Source organism: Cherax quadricarinatus, chromosome 22 (genome assembly GCF_038502225.1).
Source record: "Cherax quadricarinatus isolate ZL_2023a chromosome 22, ASM3850222v1, whole genome shotgun sequence".
In the NCBI taxonomy this organism is placed as follows: Eukaryota; Metazoa; Arthropoda; class Malacostraca; order Decapoda; family Parastacidae; genus Cherax; species Cherax quadricarinatus.
The window spans coordinates 32,343,336-32,359,652 of record NC_091313.1 but is presented as its reverse complement, the minus strand read 5'-3'; the positions used below and the strand labels follow the sequence as shown (position 1 = coordinate 32,359,652).

At 38.8% G+C, this 16,317-nt stretch overlaps 1 protein-coding gene across 10 annotated transcripts in view; it reads right to left on the bottom strand.

Annotated features, from left to right (window-relative positions):
- LOC128689733 (androgen-induced gene 1 protein-like) overlaps positions 1-16,077 on the bottom strand; it is a 59,104-nt gene extending 43,027 nt beyond the window's left edge. The window contains exons 1-3 of one of the 10 annotated variants that reach the window (XM_070087636.1): positions 6,412-6,455; positions 5,723-5,935; positions 155-317 (exon numbers count right to left, since the gene is read on the bottom strand). Coding sequence is in view for 2 of the 10 variants with exons in the window: in XM_070087645.1 (XP_069943746.1) it covers positions 15,892-16,044 (153 nt within the window). In the remaining 8 variants the exon portion in view is untranslated. Of the gene's footprint in view, positions 1-154; positions 318-5,722; positions 5,936-6,411; positions 6,462-14,993; positions 15,140-15,195; positions 15,367-15,891 lie in introns of those variants that run through there. The other 9 variants (XM_070087635.1, XM_070087637.1, XM_070087639.1 and 6 more) reach the window with 9 other exon arrangements.
- Between the last annotated feature and the right edge of the window lie 240 nt (positions 16,078-16,317).

Sequence of the window (16,317 nt, the reverse complement as noted above, 5' to 3'; positions counted from 1 at the left end):
AGAAATGCATGGATGAACCAAATACTCTAGTTCACACATGCATTAACATACAGGGTACAAAATACATATTAAACAAAACTACAATGCAAATAATAGTAAATTAAATGTAGACAATTATTTACTCCATGTAAAATAGTAAGTTATTTAAGATTACCTCCATACTGACTGAAGTCAAAAGTCACAATCTGGTCATGGAGTGGGTGCTAGCTTTCTGCCGTCAGTGTACACTCCTATCATCCACACACACCAAACATCAATTGCACTCATGTCAACTTAAACACCAATATCTTTGTAGTACTGACACTACCCTTGACAAACTGTTGAACAAATGAGCATTAATAACATTTTATCATGTCACTCTTAAGCTAGTTATATATTTATCCTAACACAGTATGCTCTATCAGCATATGAACTAAGGTTTTATATACATATGCTGCATCACCAAATACTGTCTTTCCTAAATCAAGCAATTAAGAATAATATCTAAGCACATAATTGGTTTAGAAAACCAACAAATTGAAAAATGAGACACTTATACAACACTTGGGTATCTTTACTGTGGAAATGTTTCACCAGCCAGTCCAATATAGGTAAAACTGGAGAAAGATGAGGAGTTTGAGGTAATCAGTCCCTCAATCTTTAATAACAGTACAGTGGAGCCCCAGTTTTTGTATGCCCCAGTTTTCGTAGGATTCGGTTTTCAACGACTTTTTTCATCAAAATTTTGTCCCAGTTTTCGTACAGCCCCCCGGTTTTCATAGAGTTGAAAATGGTCCGTACCAAATGCGTCAACATGACTCAGCCATTCAAGTGCCCACACAAAGCATCCCATGCATTCGTGACTCAGTCTGCCTTTGTTTCTCATTGAGTGAGCATCACCCAGCGTGTTCATCCGAAACATTTCGTAATAATCCATTGTTTTTTGTGCTTGTTTATTGAGTGTGACTGCTAAATAAGCCACCAGGGGGCCAAAGAAAGCTCCAAGTGCCAGCCCTTTGATAAAGAAGGTGAGAAACATAATAGAATTCAAGAAAGAACTTACAGCAAAGTACAAAAGTGGCATACATGTGGCCAATCTCACCAGGATGTACAGGAAGTACATCCTGGGGAGATGTACTTCCCCTATCTGGGGAAGTAACCCCGGATAGGGCCTTGTTACCTGAAGTCCCTATGGAAGGGCATTCCCCTTCCAAACGATAACCTCTCCTCCTCCCTCTCCCCTCCTCGCTCTCTTCCATACACCAACAAGAGTCTTCAATAAAGGTAAAAGTATTTATTTATTTATTTTTTATTTATTTATTAATTTGAACATGATACATTGAAGTACAAAAAAATACAGTGGTTAAGTGTAACATGCCAAAGCCCCTTGTGTGCAGAGCATTATGGGCAGGCTTAAAATTAACTTAAGATTAACTAAGCAATGATATATTCAGTGGTAAACATTATTGTAAATAGATAACAATTTAGCACAAATGAGTATTCCAAAGACAGGTCATATGGTCATTCACTGTGTTGCTGTGCCTTCAGTAGAATGGAGTACATATTCTGTTAGGTAATGCAATTAAAATTAACAAAGCTTGATTGCGTCACAGGTTAAACATTTATGAGATACAATTATTCAGTATTTATTTAGTTGTGGGTGAGTAAATGATTTTTAGGTAGAGACTTGAATTTATAAAGACAGTGTTTCTTTTATATTCACAGGTAATGAATGCCAGATTTATTCATTTCATTAAAGCCACCATGGGGCCAAAGAAAGCTCCGAGTGCCAGCCCTTTGATAAAGAAGGTGAGAAACATAATAGAATTCAAGAAAGAACTCACAGCAAGGTACGAAAGTGGCATACATGTAGCCAACTCACCAGGATGTACAGGAAGTACATCCTGGCGAGATGTACTTTCCCTATCTGGGGAAGTAACCCCGGATAGGGCCTTGATACCTGAAGTCCCTATGGAAGGGAATTCCCCTTCCAAACGATAACCTCTCCTCCTCCCTCTCCCCTCCTCGCTGTCTTCCATACGCCAACAAGAGTCTTCAATAAAGGTAAAAGTAATGTTAAATGTTCATTTATTCATTTCATTAGTCATTTATATTTATTTCTCATTGTTTTCTGTATGTAAAACTATATTCTCTATAAAAAGTATTTTTTGTTAATATTTTTGGGTGTCTGGAATGGATTTACATTATTTCTTAGGGGAAATAGTCCTTCAATTTTCATCAAGCTCTTAAGAACGGATTAATCATGAAAATCGAGGTTCCACTGTACTTTTATTCCACAACAAAGATACCCAAATGTTGCACAAGTGTCTTTCTTCAACTTGATGACTTTCTAAATCATTTATATACCTGTCAGACACAACAGCATCTTGGAGTCTTGATACAGGGAATTCTTCAGCACTTGCCTAACCTACAGGAATAACCTACTTCCGCTAGAGGATTTTTCCACAAGTGACACTTCTTATACAGTAATTGCTTTACCTTACCTGACAGCAGTATATGAGCCCCTTCTCTGTCCATATGCTGTACTTTTACTCAAGATTAATGGACTGAACACATCATCTCCAAGCTGAGGAACTGATTACCTCAAACTCCTCCTTGTCCTCCACTTTTCTTCCCTAATGAAGCCACTGGCTGGTGAAATGTTTCCACAATAAAGTTACCCAAATGTTGCACTAGTACAGGAGGTCCCCAATTTATAGCACTTCACTTTACAGCATTTTGTTAATGAAGCAGTTTTCAATTACAGTATATCCATTCTTCATTAATTCAGACTTCCTACAATAAATATATTCACCACTCACTATAAGGACAAAAATATTTTAAAGTACTGTGTATATTGTATATGCATCTTTTGTGCCTGGCTCTATTGCTCACCTAATATATGATAGTGTAAATATGTTACCAAGCTTTTAAATGCATTTGAAAGTGGAAAAAAAAAGCTATTTTCACTTTACAGCAAATTTTGCTTTACAACAGTAGCCCAGAACATAACCTGCTGTATGAGCAAGGCCCTCCTGTATTTCATTCTTCAACATCAAAGCAGTCAACTTACTATAGGCTACTCACCAGAATAACATTTTCTCCAGGAAAGAATAATAAAAGAAAAATTATTTGTTCTGGAAAATTAAAGAAGACTTTTAAAAGTGTCACCATTATAGCCCCTAACAGAGATAGTGTAAAAAAATATAATTATACAATTAGTTTTAATCTTTACTTTTTAAGCTAAATATTTTAATATTCCTGACCTGACAAATAAAGGCTTAAACATCTATTTAAAACTTTATTTTCAACACATTTTACTGTGAATAAAAATGGTATTATAATACAAAAAGCCAATTTAATAAACAGCATTTCAGGTAAACTTAGATTAGAACTAAAAGTACTTGATGCTGTACTAAAATGTTCACACAGATGTGTAATTCTTACTGCTTATGAGTCTAGTACAAGTTGACGGTAATGTTTATTTTCCATAGTATTGCATAGTATAGAATGGCACATCTTTTTCGTGTTCCACATTTTCATTGGCTCTAAATTGTCCCAATGTTCTACCTGATGGTGAAAATCACCAGCAAATGAAACATAATGAACAATGGCTCAATTTGAAGCCAACGAAAACATGGAACACCAAAGAGAGGGTGCTGTATATGTGGGCCCTATTATATGCAGTTATATAATAGTATATGGATAAGCTCATAGTTATGCAATGCATTTCAGGCAGACTTAGGATTAAGCATACATTAACTAATTATAGAATGGGTATACAGTGGAACCCCAAAAAACGGTTGCTGCATTTATTGGCCAAATCACATTTAGGCCAGTTTTGGGCTGAAATCTTGCTCCGTATTTTGGCCAGTGCCTCGCTAATCGGCCGTATTATGTATGTCAGCCCGCCTCCCGCCAGGATGCCGCTGCATAGGTGAGTCAGTCTCCCTGTGTCTCTTGGTGAATGAGCATAAACTCTGCACATTCATCCAGACATATCCTTAAAATCCATTGGTTTTTGTGCATGTTTAAGTGCGACTGTGAAATAAGCCACCATGGGACCAAAGAAAGTTTCTAGTAAAGTTCCTTTGGTAAAGAAAGTGAGAAACACGATGGAATTTAAGAAAGAAGTTATTGAATAATATGAGAGTGGTGTTCAAGTGCTAGAACTTGCCAGGATGTATGGGAAATCCAAATCAACAATCACTTCTATCGTGTCAAAGAAAGAATAAATCAAAGAAGCTGATGTGGTGAAAGGGGTAAACATATTAACGAAAAAGAGATCACAAACAATGGAAAATGTGGAGAGGCAAGGAGTGTAGCAGGCAGGCAGGGAGTGTAGCAGGCATGCAGAGAGTGTAGCATGGAGGGAGGGAGTGTAGCAGGGAGGCAAGGAGTGTGGTAGGGAGGCAGGGAGTGTAACAGGCAGGCAGGGAGTGTAGCATGGAGGAAGGGAATTTAGCAGGGAGGCAGGGAGTGTAGCAGGGAAACAGGGAATGGGGGAGGGGGGCAGGGAGCATGGAAAGGAGGCAGGGAGTGTAGCAGGCAGGGAGGGAAGTAACCCCAGAGAGGGCTTTGATACCTGAAGTCCTTATGGACAGGATTCCCCTTCCAAACAATAATCAGTCCTCCCTTTCTCCTTCTCCCTGTCTTCCATAAGCCAACAAGAGTCTTCAATAAAGGTATGTAATAGTGATTTAAATGTTCAATTATTTACTTTATTTAGTTCTCATTGTTTTGTGTATGTATCTTTAAAAAAATTATTTTTTGTTAGTATTTTTGGGTGTCTGGAACGGATTAATTGTATTTACATAAATTCTTATGGGAAATATTGCTTCTAATTTAAGCCTTTTCAAATTTAGGCCGACCTTCTGGAACAGAATACGGCCAATATTCAGGGTTCCACTGTATATTACATAAATGTTCATGAAAATTTAATGAAATTATATGGATTTGGATTAAAGGGAATTAATTACAACAATTATTCTAAGTACAGTAATAACTCCTGAGCATTACAACTCTTGTAATAACTTTAATTGTTACAACAGATATGGATGTAATAAATTAAGTACAATGATCATTCCATGTAATAAACTCTTGATTGTTACAACAGCTATGTTAGAATGAAAGGTCTGCAACATATGGCACAATTTATAGGTGTAAAAGAATAAAGGAGACAAGAGATACATGAGCATGAATACTGGATGAATACTCAACAGGCAGGTTTCAGAGATATATTTCATAATTTTGGAAAATGGCTAAGTATGAATGTGTTGTGTGCAGAATATCTACATAAAGATAATTTTATTCCCCAAGATACAGTATAACAGAATTACAATAGTAAGCTAACAGTATCCAGCACTGTACAGTATACAGTATCTTACAAGGAAAAGCCCACAGTAATGCATAAGATTTTGAGTAGTCTGAAGCCAGCAATAATAGTATTAATGCTATGAAAATATAAAACATATTGAGCATTGTTGTATATAAATCTAGGGCATATAAAAAAATACAACTACATACATAACATCATAACAGAAAATTTATCGAAAATTGGGTATTTAGTAAGAGAGATTAAATTAAAATGAAACTTAACTTTATGAGACTTGAAAGGCAAATATGGATGTAACGATGTAATAGGGTAATGTCAGGAGATATAATTAAATAAGAAAAATGAAATATATTGCAATTTATAAGTCAAGACATAAATATATATTGCAATTACAATTAAAGGAGTTACCTCAGACATTTTTGCAGAAAAACACATCCAGCACACAAAGTTTTGTATGTTATTGTTTATGTTGAATTCATTTAGAAAGTTATAGTTTCTAAAAGCTTCAAGGGAGGAGGTGCCTTGATGCTTAAGAGCTCTTGATCCATGAAATTGGAGCTACCTTCCATTTCCCTTTAATCAAACCTGATTGGCTCCCATTCCTACGGTGCTGTATGATCCCTGTAAGTTTAGCACTGCCTCATTAATATACAAAAAAAAAGGAGAAAAAAAAGAAAAAGAATAGCAAGTTTTTCCAAATTTTTGTCCTTTTCATTGGCATCTAGTTTCTAGAGAGATTCAGGTGAACACGGTGAATATCAAAAAAGATACAGTGTACTAAGCATGATACCTATGAGTTCTGTTACAGTTCTCAAGAAAGTTACTTAAGTAAGCATTAGCACTGCATTGCAGTGGACCCTCCCTTTTCGTGATTAATCCGTTCCAGAGTCTGACGATATGTGAAATTCACGAAAACTGAAACCATTTTCCCCATAAAAAATAATGTAAATCCAATTAATCCATTTCAGACACCCAAAAGTATAAACAAAAAATACATTTTATAGAGAATAACTATATTCCATGGCTTATTTATCAATCACAATTTATCTAATAAAACATAATAAACAATATTAATAACATAGAAACATGATATATACTCTAGAATAAATAAAATATGTGAGGAGTGGTGCTTGTGTTATTGTTGTTGGGTTTATAAGGGCCACTGAGAGCATAAGGCAGCCATACATATTAGTGGTAGTGGAGGCGGCAGGAGAAGCCACCAACACTATACACCCAAACAATGTATGCAATTTATAAATATGAAATATTTACACTTTACAAATAAGAAATATTTACACTTACTGTACCTTGGACATGCTGGCATTGGTTTAGGGTGGTGGAAGATAGGCAGGGCAGCGTATGTTTGTCAGTGGCCCTATATACCTCCAATAACATTGGAAGAGTCAGTTTCATGTCGTCCTTTTTTTATCCCTCAATCGCTTAACTTACTTGCTACACTTAATGCTACACTTTATCGCTGGCTGGCACTATAGCCTTTATCAACTCCTACTGCTTTGGCATCGTACATATCGTAAAATCACTGAAGACACATTCTTCCCTCTCTCTTCCTCCTCCACTTTAGTACTTTGCTATGAGTTTTTCTTGAATTCTATTGTGTTTCTCACCTTCTTTATCAATGGGCTGGCACTAGCAGCTTTCTTTGTGCCCATGGTGGCTTTATTTAGCAGTCACACAGAATAAACAAGTGCAAAACACAATGAATTATTATGAAATGTTTCCTATGACCTCACAGGATAATGTTCACTCACCGAGAAACAAAGCGACACTGCCTCAGAATGCATGTACTCACCTAGTTGTGGTTGTGGGGGTTGAGTCACAGCTCCTGGCCCCACCTCCTCAACTGGCCACTACTCAGTCACTCTTCCCACTCCGTGAGCTTTATCATACCTCTTCATACCTTGTGTATATACCTCTTCATAAAGCTATGTATGGATCCTGCCTCCACTACATCACTACCCAGGCTATTCCACTTCCTGACAACTCTGTGACTGAAGAAATACTTCCTAACATCCCTGTGATTCATCCGAGTCTTCAGCTTCCAACTGTGATCCCTTGTTGCTGTGTCCCATCTCTGGAACATCCTGTCTCTGTCCACCTTGTCTATACCTCTCAGTATTTTATATATCGTTATCATATCCCCCCCCCCATCTCTCCTGTCTTCCAGTGTCGTCAGGTCGATTTCCCTTAACCTCTCCTTGTAGGACATACCCCTTAGCTCCGGGACTAGTCTTGTTGCAAGCTTTTGCACTTTCTTTAGTTTCCTTACATGCTTGGCTAGGCGAGGGTTCCAAACTGGCACTGCATATTCCAATGTGGGCCTAACATACACATTGTATAGGGTCCTGAATGAGTCCTTATTTAGATGTCAGACTACTGTTCTTAGGTTTGCTAGGCGCCTGAATGCTGCAGCAGTTATTTGGTTGATGTGCGCCTCCGGAGATGTGCCAGGTGTTATACACAAACCAAGATCCTTTTCCTTGAGTGAGGTTTGTAGGCTCTGGCTCCCTAGACTGTACTCCATCCATGGTCTTCTTAGCCCTTCCCCAATCTTCATTACTTTGCACTTGGTGGGGTTGAACTCCAGAAGCCAGTTGCTGGACCAGGCCTGCAGTCTGTCCAGATCCCTTTGTAGTTCTGCCTGGTCCTCATCTGATTAAATTCTACTCATTAACTTCACATCATCTGCAAACAGGGACACTTGGATTCTATTCCTTCCGTTATGTCATTCACAAATACGTACCAGAAACAGCACCGGCCCTAGGACTGACTCCTGTTGCACCCCACTCATTACAGGCGCCCACTCTGACACCTCACTAAGTACCATGACTCGCTGTTGTCTTCCTGACACGTATTCCCTGATCCACTGTAGTGCCTTCCCTGTTATCCCTGCCTGGTCCTCCAGCTTCCGCACTAATCTCTTGTGTGGAACTGTCAAACGCCTTCTTACAGTCCAAGAAAATGTAATCTACCCACCCCTCTCTCTCTTGTCTTACAGTTGTCACCCTGTCATAGAACTCCAGTAGGTTTGTGACACAGGATTTCCCATCCCTGAAACCGTACTGGCTGTCGTTGATAAGCTCATTCCTCTCTAGGTGCTCCACCACTCTTCTGATAATTTTCTCCATGACCTTGCATACTATACACGTCAGTGACACTGGTCTGTAGTTTAATGCTTCATGTCTGTCTCCTTTTATAAAAATTTGGACTACATTTGCTGTCTTCCAGTCTTCCGGTAGCTGTCCTGTTTCAATAGGTGTACTGAAGATAGTTGTTAGTGGTACACAAAGCACCTCTGCTCCCTCTCTCAGGACCCATGGAGAGATGTTATCTGGGAGGCTGTGTGTGTGTGTGGCACTCGGACAAGTACCGCAGCACCGACGAGAACGAAGGAAAGTAACGAAAACTGAGCCAATACAGTGGACCCCTGGTTAACGATATTTTTTCACTCCATAAGTATGTTCAGGTGCCAGTACTGACCGAATTTATTCCCATAAGGAATATTGTGAAGTAGATTAGTCCATTTCAGACCCCCAAACATACACGTACAAACGCACTTACATAAATACACTTACATAATTGGTCGCATTCGGAGGTAATCGTTATGCGGGGGTCCACTGTATTTTTACGAAAAAAGTTAGTGATAACTGAAATTCATGAAAACAGAGCCCAATGAAAAGGGAGGGTCCACTGTATAGTGTTTTGAAGATGTACAGCAAACAGTATACAGCCTCTCCTCACTTAGCAACATACTCATTTACCAATGACTCATACTTACAATGGGCTCTTTGACCAGTATCCATACCTAAATAATATACATTAGAACTGATTTCCTTTATTCTGTTTATTATAATATACAGTACACTACAGCCTGTCCTCACCCGACGGAATTCTGTTACTAAGACCACATCGGTAAACAAATTCGTCACTAAGTGAGGAGCATTCTATGATGGTTGTGGGTTTGTGTCAACTATCTCTGATATTCTTTTAATGTCACCTCTGTACCATTTATAACATTTCTGGTATATGTATTTTTAAATGTTTATACAGCAGTGTACTGTATATATGTATTGTAATAAACAGAATAGAGAAAATCAGCTCTAATGTACATTATTAAGATATGCATACTAGTCAGAGAGCCCGTCATAAGTTTGAGTTGTCGGTAAATGAATACATCGCTAAGTGAGGCGAGGCTGTACTGTATAAACATTTAAAAATATACTAAAAATGTTATAAATGGTGCAAAGGTGACATTAAAACAATATCAAAAATGGAAAGATGATTGACACAAACCCACTACTATTATAGTATGCTCCTTACTTAGCGACAAATTTGTTTACCAGTGTGATCTTAGGAATGGAACTCCGTCATTAAGTGAGGAGAGGCTGTATATACAGTACAGCAACTATATTTAAGAGAGTTAGGGATTTGAATAAGGGCATAGTGTATTACCTAAAAGCTTCCCTTTGCTGTGTGATAATTGGCTTGAGGTGAACAGGTGTGGAAGCACCAAGCACAATTTTTTTAAGTGAGGTATAGGGAAATGAATGCAGAGTGGGAGACATATGTAACAGCAAATTTTGTAGAGTATACTTTAAGTATTTGCTAAATTTTTAAACAAGCTGGTTATGGGCATTAAATTTTGATTTATTATCTATGAGTTTGTGGTTCTGAGGATAGCATCCTCAGCTCTTAAACTGAGAGTCCACAGTTTGCTTCCAGGCATGGATGAAACATTGCACACATTTCTTTACACTTGCTGCCCTGTTCACCTAGCAGTAAGTACATGCCCAGGTGTTAGTTGATCACTGTGTGGTGTATCCTGGGAGATAAGCTTAAAGGACTGCAATGAAACTATGACAGACATTTCCTGACAACACACTGACTTTATTGGATTATCTTGGGTAGCTAACCCTCCAGGTTAAAAATCCAAACAAAATCATATTTTTTCTTATTCTTTTTCTCTACTTTGGAGTCTATGATGCATCCAACAAGATAAGCAGACTCTTGGATGTCACTACTGCCTGGCTCTGGCTGGGTTAAAAGTATCTTTGGCAGGTTAAACCACCACCACCAGATGTAGACCAAACGAAATGTAAACTTTGCCAGATGGACTACTGTCACACCCTACATCATTATGTACTGGAGTGCAATAAAATTAATAAATTTAGAGACAACTCGCTCAGAAATGTTCAAGAAATGGCAAAGTATTTTATCCACGACTCATGAAATCGTAATGACAGTGGCTAACGCGACGGTCTGGAGTTTTAAGACTCTGACCGCGGGTTCAAACCCCACCCGTGGTATGGTTTATTTTATCCACAGTCGTAAGTTGAAATGGACGTAAGTCAAACCTTACTACAGAATATCAACATCACATTTTTGTAATGACTTTATTTTATTGTTTTATTTTGGTATTTCATTTTTTACTTTTTATGCTGTTAGTACTATATTTTATACTGTAAGGTTTAGGATAAACACTGTACAACACAAACAATTGTTTATTTCCCTGAAATTTGGCATAGAAAACATGGTTGTATGTCGAGCAGGTCGTAAGTTGAATGGTAGGTGTAGTATATTACAGAGGATTCTGGGGAAATATCCTAACTTTGCTAGCTGTAAATAAAGCATTACCATGTGTGTACTCACCTATTTGTGGTTGCAGGGGTTGAGTCATAGCTCCTGCCCCCACCTCTTCACTGATTGCTACTGGGACCTCTCCCTCCCTGCTCCATGAGCTTTATCAAACCTCATCTTAAAACTATGTATGGTTCCCACCTCCACTACGTCACTTTCTAGGCTGTTCCACTGCCTGACAACTCTATGACTGAAGAAATACTTCCTAACATCCCTTTGACTCATCTGAGTCTTCAACTTCCAATTGTGACCCCTTGTTTCTGTGTCCCATCTCTGGAACATCCTGTCTTTGTCCACCTTGTCTATTCCTGGAGTTTACCTGGAGAGAGTTTCGGGGGTCAACGCCCCCGCGGCCCGGTCTGTGACCAGGCCTCCTGGTGGATCAGCGCCTGATCAACCAGGCTGTTGCTGCTGGCTGCACGCAAACCAACGTACGAGCCACAGCCCGGCTGATCAGGAACTGACTTTAGGTGCTTGTCCAGTGCCAGCTTGAAGACTGCCATGGGTCTGTTGGTAATCCCCCTTATAAGAACATAAGAACATAAGAACGAAGGAACACTGCAGAAGGCCTACTGGCCCATGCGAGGCAGGTCCAAGTCTCCTACCGGCTTAAGCCAATGCACCCAACCTAGTCAGGTCAGGTCACATTGACTTAAGGGAGGAACACGGCAACCGACCTGGTAGCACAAGCTATCACGTCTAACTCACACCCACCCACATCTACTCATGTATTTATCCAACCTATTTTTAAAGCTACACAACGTTCTAGCCTCTATAACGGTACTTGGGAGTTTGTTCCACTCATCCACAACTCTATTACCAAACCAGTACTTTCCTATATCCTTCCTGAATCTGAATTTTTCCAACTTAAAACCATTGCTGCGAGTCCTGTCTAGGCTAGATATTTTCAGCACACTATTTACATCCCCTTTATTTATTCCTGTCTTCCATTTATACACCTCAATCATATCCCCCCTAATTCTACGTCTTTCTAGAGAGTGCAGTTTCAGGGCCCTTAGTCTATCCTCATAGGGAAGGTTTCTGATACATGGGATCAACTTTGTCATCCTCCTTTGTACATTTTCCAGAGAATTTATATCCATTCTGTAATACGGTGACCAAAACTGTGCAGCATAATCTAAATGAGGCCTAACCAAGGATGTATAGAGTTGAAGAACAACCTGAGGACTCCTATTATTTATGCTGGGAGGCAGTTGAACAGTCTCGGGCCCCTGACACTTATTGTATGGTCTCTTAACGTGCTAGTGACACCCCTGCTTTTCATTGGGGGGATGGTGCATCGTCTGCCAAGTCTTTTGCTTTCGTAGTGAGTGATTTTCGTGTGCAAGTTCGGTACTAGTCCCTCTAGGATTTTCCAGGTGTATATAATCATGTATCTCTCCCTCCTGCGTTCCAGGGAATACAGGTTTAGAAACCTCAAGCGCTCCCAGTAATTGAGGTGTTTTATCTCCGTTATGCGCGCCGTGAAAGTTCTCTGTACATTTTCTAGGTCAGCAATTTCACCTGCCTTGAAAGGTGCTGTTAGAGTGCAGCAATATTCCAGCCTAGATAGAACAAGTGACCTGAAGAGTGTCATCATGGGCTTGGCCTCCCTAGTTTTGAAGGTTCTCATTATCCATCCTGTCATTTTTCTAGCAGATGCGATTGATACAATGTTTTGGTCCTTGAAGGTGAGATCCTCCGACATAATCACTCCCAGGTCTTTGACGTTGGTGTTTCGTGCAGTATTTTATATGTCGTTATCATGTCTCCCCTGACCCTCCTGTCCTCCAGTGTCGTCAGGCCGATTTCCCTTAACCTTTCTTCGTGGGACAATCCCCTTAGCAAACCTTTGCACTTTCTCTAATTTCTTGACGTGCTTGACCAGGTGTGGACTCCAAACTGGTGCTGCATACTTCAGTATGGGTCTAACATAAATGGTGTACAGAGTTTTGAACAATTCTTTACTGAGGTATCGGAACGCTATCCTTAGGTTTGTCAGACGCCCATACGCTGCAGCAGTTATCTGATTGATGTGCGCCTCTGGAGATGTGCTCGGTGTTATACTCACGCCAAGGTCTTTTTCCTTGAGTGAGGTTTGCAGTCTTTGGCCACCTAGACTATACTGTGTCTGCGGTCTTCTTTGCCCTCCCTCAATCTTCATGACTTTGCATTTGGCAGGGTTAAATTCAAGGAGCCAGTTGTTGGACCAGGCTTGTAACCTGTCCAGGTCACTGTAGTCCTGCCTGATCCTCGACCGATTTAATTCTCCTCATTAGCTTCACATCTGCAAACAAGGACGCTTCTGAGTCTATCCCCTCCATTATGTTATGTATGTGCGCGCACACGCGCTCGTGTGGGTGTATGACCCACTTAATATTTGTATTTATAACTCAATACAATTGTGACTGGGTGTGGACGTATCAGTGGCTCATTACTTTGTAATTTGTTCATGATTGTAACCATGTATAGGAGTGTTAATGGTTCATTACCTTTGTAACTTGCCATGATTGTGACCGGATCTACCTGGAGTTCATTACCTTTGTAACTAGTTCAGCTATCATAACTTTGGAGTCCAGTCCCTGGACCCATTATGTACCTCTGTAATCTTTTGACTACCACCCACAGGATGGGTATGGGGTGCATAATAAAGATGTTAAACTGAACTTTGGAGTCATTAATATTCATCAATAACTGTGGACATGGTTTAATTGTCCATAGAATATTTTTTCTATATTAAGAGTGAGTTTACTTGTTATCATTTTAGTGAAGATCTCTGTAATTCTTCATTAACTATAGAAGTGATAAAAAGACACAAGAAAACAAAGAAACCTTCAATTATAGACACATGACATTTTCTTCACATGTAGTGAACTGTTAAGCGAATCTGACTTGCTGGAGAAAATTCCCTACATGTGAACAAAATACTGAGTACCTCTATGAATAAAAGCTCTTCTGTTTTCTGGACTATTTTTATCATTCCTTGTCAGCTGCTGTCACAATTTAGCATTAACTATAGTATTTAAAGTCAGGGGATGGTCAGAGCATAAGGTATTGGTTGTGTCATCAATAAGAGTACTGGCCTATAAAAGTCGGTGGCATTTGGAGAGTTACTTATGTAGAAAGGAAGAGATGAGGACCCAGGATACTACCTTGGGTAACATCTAGTTTAATAGGTTGGGTATTCAACAAGTGCTATTTATTACAACATGCAGTTGTCTATTTGTTAAAAATAAGAGCAGTGAGGTAATACAATACGTGAACTAGGTCTACTGGCCCATGCCATGAAGGTGTAATTCACATCCAACCACACCTACTTATGTACCTGTACAACCAACATTTAATAAAAACTCGAAAATGATACTTGTCTCTTTTTTTAAAGCTGCATAAACTCTCAAGCATATTTACAATTGCATCATTCAGTATGTTATTTTATAGAACTGTTATTAAAGACAGACCTGTAATTGCTAACATTAATTTCATCACCAACTTTGGGGATAAACCGTTACCCTGGCTCTTTTGAAGCAGTTTGGTGAAATGTGTCCTTCAAGTGATAATTATTAAAATCAAGAAAGAAGCGCTAAACCACACGGGCCATACAGCTTCAAGTGATAAAATTACTAAAATGGGTGAAGATAAAACAAGTTTCTTGTACATAATGGTGGATAGTGATTTAATAATTTACACTATTTCAGAGGTTATGGTAGGAGCCATGTAGGAGTTGGGTAATTAGCAGTCAGAGAAGGGGTCGGCCTACTTTTTTTGTGTTCGACCATAAATATCTTAAGATCTTGAAAATAACTGAAATAAGTCACGGTGCTTGACTTTACTGGCTTATTCTAGATTAATTTACACATGCTCATATATAAAATAATTGTACAAAGCTAAACCTGCTTAAAGAACCTAAATAAAAGCTGACTGACTTTCTTGATAACTGAAAAAAATAAAAACAATGAAGTTTATTAATGTATACATACACACAAAGTTATACAAATTATCATACATAGTAACATGTATAAATTACCTACGATAACCCAAAATAGTAAATGTGAATTATTTCCATTGTGGCCCTCGAATCTTAGGCAGTAAATGGTACGAAATGATACCTATTATGATGTTGGGTAGACACTTTCGTACAGCTCAGTGTATTTGTTATTCAGTCCTAATACATTATTATAATCAAAAAGAAGCGCTAAGCCACAAGGACTATACAGAGTCCTAATACAGAGATGCTCCTTTATAGGTTGCCTCTGTATTAGGACTGAAGAACCACTAAACGTTTCTTAATAAATGTCCTGAGTTATACGTAAATGGGGTTATGAAGAACGTTAAATGTTAAGGTTGGAGGCGGTCAGCTGGTGGCAGCAAGTTTGTTGACGTCTCACTCTCCAGGATCACCCATATTCTTCCAAACTTTATTTCTCACATATTCCTCCTTCAGCTTGTTAAAAAGCACTTTAACAATAACAAAATATTTGCATAAATATATATTATCTTTACAATTCTAAGCCTATTCAGTATATAAAATCAAATAGGCTTTTTTCAGGTAATAGAGAATGGATTTTTTTTTTCAGAATTCTAAACCACCTAAAATGAAAATACCACAAAGACACTTCTACTTATGTCTAGAATTATAGTTGAAACCATTTATACTGCACATCTCGATTAATAAGCAAATATTTTCTCGTACAATAAGCTTAATTAACGTAATGGTGGAATACTATGACGTCAAATTATTACAATACAGGTATGCTCTTAGTAATAGGCGAGTGAAGGATATTTTTCAAGAATGAGAAGAAGTGTTATCGAACTTAGGTGAATTGTGTGAAAAAAGTTAATTAAGATACCACAGGCAGTGTATGTGAGGGCTAAGTAGTCACCCCAAGCACACCGGTACACAATACTAACGTCACTCTACTCACCGCGTCAATAAATGTCAGATATTTGAACCTTCCACCCATCGCCCAGAACACAGATTCGTACTCTGATCCTGCAGGAGGTTTAACGTCATAATAGAGTCCATATACGTAACATACGAAAACCCCAGAATGCATTAGCTTTATCCAAAACTCCATGACTGCCGACTTTCTCACTGCACCAGTGTGGATGTGGGAGAAAATGAAGGTGGGTCGGGGGGGACTGTGGAATCTGCGCCGCCTGTCAATGACACACTGATCACTGTGGTAACTTGGTTTAATGTTTCTGGAGACAGTATGAGGGTTGTGTGGGTGGTCACGGACATTGGTATAACCATCTAATCTTTCATGTGGTTATGTCATTAAAAATTATCTAGACTTGAATGTATTCAGAAATGCGCCTTGTTGCCATGCCCCACCATGTACCTATAT